General features: G+C 56.2%; 1 protein-coding gene across 2 annotated transcripts; it reads left to right on the top strand.

Moving 5' to 3' along the window:
* Nucleotides 1–350: 350 nt before the first annotated feature.
* Nucleotides 351–4,172, top strand: DLX6 (distal-less homeobox 6). Of its 2 annotated transcripts, none has more exons than XM_074892295.1 (3): nucleotides 351–1,014; nucleotides 1,995–2,188; nucleotides 3,921–4,172. In XM_074892295.1, exons 1-3 carry the CDS (start codon nucleotides 651–653, stop codon nucleotides 4,170–4,172), a joined length of 810 nt encoding a protein of 269 aa, XP_074748396.1. In that variant the 5' UTR covers nucleotides 351–650. The 2 variants fall into 2 exon arrangements, with proteins under 2 accessions (XP_074748396.1, XP_074748387.1); XM_074892286.1 differs by having other exon boundaries at nucleotides 351–1,022; nucleotides 2,000–2,188.
* Nucleotides 4,173–5,492: the final 1,320 nt, after the last annotated feature.

Here is a 5,492-nt window from a genome sequence, read left to right as displayed (position 1 = left end):
CTCCGCGCGCTGCGCGCGGGTGGGGAAAAGTGGGGGGGTGGAGGGGGGCGGGCGCGGGCAGAGCGCGCGCTGCCGGCGCGGCGGGGCGGTGACGTCAGGGGGTTGAGTGACCAATGAGGGAGGCGCTGCCCTCCGGAGACGAACCATTCGACTTGTGCGCGTCCCTGCCCTTCAAGTCGAAGCGCCGGAGCCCCAACTTTCCCGGCTCCCACCTTAAACCCCCTCCCTCCCCCCCTCCCTCCCCCCCCCCACGCCTTTCCCCCCCCCCAAAAAAAAAAAAAAAAAACAACCCACCCCACGCGCCGGGGGGATGAAGGGGAAGAGCGGCGCAAAAAAGCGCCGGGAGTAGCCCGCCCTCCCCCTCCACACACCCCGCACACCGCCCTCCCCTTCCTCCCCTCCCTCAGTGAACGAGGCCCCTCGCACAACGGCTCCTCGGAGAGGAGGGGGGGGGGAAGAAGAAGAAGAAAAAAAAAGAAAAAAAAAAAAGGCGGAAAAGAAAAAAAAAAAAGAAAAGAAATTAAATTAAATCACCGCCGCCTTCTCCAGCGGTGCCGCGGCGGGTAAGGGGAGCGGCGGTGGCTGGGCAGAGAGGAGGCAGAGCGCGGGGGGCGAGCCGGGGAGCGCCGCGCTCTCCCTCCCAAACTTTGATGATGACCATGACTACGATGGCTGACGGGCTGGACGCGCAAGACTCCTCCAAATCCGCCTTCATGGAGTTCGGGCAGCAGCAGCCGCCGCCGCCGCAGCCGCCGCCGCCGCCCCACTCCCAGCAGAGCTCGCCGGCCATGGCCGGCGCCCACTACCCGCTGCACTGCCTGCACTCCGCCGCCGGCTCCCACCCGCACCACCAGCACCACCACCACCACAGCTCGCCCTACTCCGGCACCGCCGGCTCCTACAGCCACCGCTCGCTGGCCGCCTACCCCTACGTGAGCCACTCGCAGCACAGCCCGTACCTCCAGTCCTACCACAACAGCTCCGCCGCCAGCCAGACGCGGGCGGACGACGCAGGTGAGACGGCACCACTTCCCTAACCCGCTGCCGGCTTCCCCCCCCCCCGCCCCCCAACACCCTCCCTCCATCCCCGGCCTCTCCCCGGCCACCCCCGGGCATCTGCATAACGACCCCCGCCGTGCACCCCCCCACCCCCCCCCCCCAACCGCTCCTGGGGTGCGCGGGGAGAGAAGGGTGTCTGTCTGTCTGTCTGACTGCGTCTGTGTGTCTGTCTGTGTGTTGGTTGCTCGTGCGGCCCCTCCACGGGCCTACTGCTCCGGTACCCCGCGCTCCCCCCCCCCCCCCCTTCCTCCCCGCCCCACCGGCGGTACCGCGGCGCTGGCCACCGGCGCCTCCCCGTTCGCCCCGCGGCCGGCGGGCAGGGGGCTGCGCTCGCCGCTCCTTTGTTACGGCGGGACCGGCTCTAGGCAAAATTCCTGCTAACACCTGAGGAGTGAAAGTTTCCAGGCGAGCGGGTCGCATTCCGCTCGGGGGCCGTCTGATTTATGTATTTTTTTTGCAGGGAGCCGCTCATTTGTACGTATTCATCCGGAGGGGCGCGGCGGGGGGGGCAGGGGGGGAAAGCATTGTTAAAAGTCTCGGACTGGTGATTCACTGACCACCGAACTGGCGACGCGAAGTCAATTAGCTGGGTAAAACCTGGATGGCCCTGAAACCAGGCATCCCTTCACGAAGCCAGCGCCGCGCTTTAATTTTTAAAAAAATATTCTTCTTTGTTTTTTGGGGTTTTTTTCCTTCCCCGGGGGAAAGGCAGCGTGCCCACCGTGCCCGGACGGGTGGTTTCTGCCCCGGTAGCTCGCAAGCAGCAGCCTGTGTGGCGACGTGCCCGTAAGGAGCCGGAGCCTGTGTGTACGCGGCGGCGTTGAACCGGCGCCGGGGCCGGCGGCCGCGGGGTTTTTAGGAGCCGCGGCAGCCGAAACGCCCGCGTTCAATAGCTAAAGGAGGGTGATGTTTCAGCTGCGTTGTTTCGCTTGCAGATCAGCAAAAAACCACGGTGATTGAAAACGGTGAAATCAGATTCAATGGAAAAGGGAAAAAGATTCGGAAGCCTCGAACCATTTACTCTAGTCTACAACTCCAGGCTTTAAATCATCGCTTTCAGCAGACTCAGTACCTGGCGCTTCCAGAGAGAGCCGAGCTGGCAGCTTCATTAGGACTTACCCAGACACAGGTAATTACTGGGAATCCCAAATCACTGAACTTCTGCTCGAGCAATAAAGGCCAAACAAAGTACGGGGCTGCCTAAACGCTTTGGCCTCTGTATGGGAACGGTAGAAAAGGTAACGCACACGGTCCCCACCTGCGTGTGACGAGACTTCTCTAAGGCGCCACAGAGACCCGGCCTCCGCAGAAGGAGCCGAACGCGCCCTTCCCTCAGCCGCCCGGCGAGCGATGCCACACAAAACATTTAAAAATTGCCTGTATTTTCGGGTAATTCCAGCACCGAGATGCAATTGCCCAGGAGAACCAAACAAAGGCAAGGAATCGCTGGGCCTGAGGTAGAGCTCAAAGCAAAGCAAAGCTGCCTCGTAGCAACCTATAGGTAGAGGGGAGGCAGGAACACATTAGGAAATACCTGTAAAATCAATAGTTAATTCACCCTGGATGACTAACGCAAACGCAGTGGTTACCCTTGGGCAAAATGTACGAAAGGCGATAATAGATCTGAAGATCAAAGACAGCCGTGTACAAAATTATAGCAGGTTAAGCCATAGTTAAGCGCGGTTGGACTAGCTGTGCCATTCTGCTAATTTAAGCTTGAAAGGCACACGAGGCATTACAGGCTTCCCAGGCTGGGCTTTGCGGAGAAGTGCATGGATAGATGGGATCAATTCGGGTAAAATGTAATCATGTGAATTTACGAGCTTAACAAATAACTTCAGGGTTTTATCATTGTCACCGGTAACGGTCGCTTCCAGCCAAGCGGTTTCCAAATACTCAGCAAACATTAATCATGGGAATAGACCTCATGGTTTTACAAATGGGATTTTAGTATCCTTAGCATGCCCGCTCTGTCTCGCTGCTGCCTCGCTTTCTCTCCCGCACGCACAGATTGGGGGGGGCCGATCCTGAGCGTGCAGCTAGACAAGCACCCCTGCTCATGCCCTAACGTTACCTCTGCAAAGTTTGCGAGGTCAAATACACACGCGGGAGTTGTTTTCTTTCTTTGTTTACTTTTAAGGAATATGTGTGTGTAGATGTCTTACATATAGATAATTTCTAGAATAGCTGCGATCTGCCAGAGTGGGCCCGATCCTTGCACACCTCATCGAGTGCAGGCTCCCTCCTCGCGAGTTCTGCTGGCTTAGGAGCAGGACAAGACCCAAAGCAACCTCGACCGCCAATTACTCGCCGAGAAAGGAGAATTTCCCTTTCTTTAAAAGCCACTTCTAAAATAAAGCCACAATCCTGGTTCTATTGTGCCTTCTCCCCCGTCACATCAGCAAGGACCGCTTGATCATGCCTGTTTTCGGATGCGCGATTTCTTTGTAAGATACCCTTTGTCTATTGGCTCCTGTCTTCTGGCACCAAATCATATGATTGCCCGAGTTTGACAACAGTTTGCCCAAACGATCGAATGACCCCTAAAATTCTGAGTGAGGCGTTAAAGCAGGAGAGCTCGATCAATCTGGCCTGCGCAGGGCACATAACTTTCCGGGTTAAAAACTGCATCCCTCCCGCTTTCCAGCTTCGCTCTGCCTCTCCTGTCCTCCCCAGCTGCACCCAGAGCCCGGGAGCAGCAGTAGCTGCCTCTCCTTCCCCTCTCCCCATCCCCAACTCCTCACCCGGCTGGCGTGGGCTCTCAAGACCTTCTCTGGAGCAAACCCACGGCCCCCGGGCTCCCCCCTGCCGGGCCCCGGGTGCTGACGGCAGCCTAATATCTGCTGCGTTTTGGTTTACAGGTGAAGATCTGGTTCCAGAACAAACGCTCCAAATTCAAGAAGCTGCTGAAGCAGGGCAGCAACCCCCACGAGAGCGACCCCCTGCCCGGCTCCGCTGCCCTCTCCCCTCGCTCTCCAGCTCTGCCTCCAGTCTGGGACGTTTCAGCTTCTGCCAAGGGAGTCAATATGCCTCCCAACAGCTACATGCCTGGCTATTCTCACTGGTATTCTTCTCCACATCAAGACACAATGCAGAGACCACAAATGATGTGAATTGTCCAAGAGAAATAATCTCCCAAGAACGCCTCGTCTCGACATGGCAAGAAGTTCCCCTGCTTTGCCAAGCCGTGCCAGCTAACAGGCTCTGTGTGAACTTGTAGATGCGGCAAAGAGACAGAGTGGCTTTATTTTATTTTATTTTTTTTAAGTAACCTCAGCGATTGATCTTGAACAGAAAGACACAATTTTCATTCTGGCGCACAGAAGACACTTCTCTTTAGGATATTTTCCTTTGGACTCCAAGGCACCAGCCTCTTTCTCTGTGGAGTATACGTCAAAACAAACTTTTTACAGACTTTGCCCACAAGAAGAACCTGAATCTACCATGGCAGCCGTTTTTACTTGTTTAATGAGCTAAAGACATTACATGATGAAAGAGAGACTAGTCAAAGCTCCTTCATTTTTATTCACCAAATCCGGACTGGGGAAAAAAAAAAAAAAAAAAAAGAGACAGAAGAAGGGATTTAAAAAAAAAAAAGAAGAAGAAGAAGAAGAGGGGAAAAAAGGAGAACTGGTTGAAAAATGAAAACATACTGTAAGATTAGAACATTACCACGAAGCAAAACCTGCATGCTTTCTCGAAATGCAATGGGCTGCGGCTCAGAAGAAACCACCGTCTCTCCCGCGAAGAGCCCCCTCACCCGCACCCGCACACACCCGCACACAGCCGGACAGACTCCCGGAGACGAGCAGGACAGACAGAGCGAGGGATCCGCGGCACCACCCGCCGCCGCGGTCTGGGGAAGGACGGCTCAGCGCTGCCCGACGGCAGCCTCACCCCCCGAGCCAGAGGGACCTTTCCCCCGAGCAACCTTTCTGTATATATTGTTGAATTTTAGTTGTACATATACTTTGTATGTTTTTGTCTTCTTTCATATATAGAGTAAAAGCCACAAAACGCCCGCCTGGCTCCTATTTCTCTCTGCCTTAGTGGATCCCCACCTCCCCCCCGAACTGCCCCCCCAGTTCAGCCCAGGCAGCTGGACGCTGTCCCCCCGCTTGCCTGCACGCACAGACACCGCTACCTGAACACATATCTGCGAGCAAAGACAGAAAAGATGGGGGGGGGGGGGGGGGGGGGGGGGGGAGGGGAGGGGAGCTGGTGGTTTGGTTAGTTTTAAGGCTACGACTAAGACAGGAGATCTCGAGAGCGCAAAGATAAGCCTAGAAGAAGTTCCCCATCACCCGGTCATTTCTGCTGCGATTTCACGGCTCCGCCGCTCAGCTGAGCTGAGCTTTCTCGCCGAGGCAAAGCTCGGAGCCCTGCCTTTCTTCCCAAAGGCTGGAGACTCCGAATTATTAAGAAAGGAGGCG

This window comes from Strix uralensis, chromosome 1, assembly GCF_047716275.1.
Source record: "Strix uralensis isolate ZFMK-TIS-50842 chromosome 1, bStrUra1, whole genome shotgun sequence".
NCBI lineage: Eukaryota > Metazoa > Chordata > Aves > Strigiformes > Strigidae > Strix > Strix uralensis.
This window is presented reverse-complemented; position numbering and strand designations above follow the sequence as displayed.

Bases quoted from the DNA above. Each gene is read 5' to 3' on its own strand.
- DLX6 (XM_074892286.1), top strand. From the start codon at position 651: ATGATGACCATGACTACGATGGCTGACGGGCTGGACGCGCAAGACTCC. The intron at 1,023-1,999 runs GCACCACTTCCC...CTTGCAGATCAG, and splicing joins CGGACGACGCAGGTGAGACG to CAAAAAACCACGGTGATTGA. The intron at 2,189-3,920 runs GTAATTACTGGG...TTTGGTTTACAG, and splicing joins TAGGACTTACCCAGACACAG to GTGAAGATCTGGTTCCAGAA.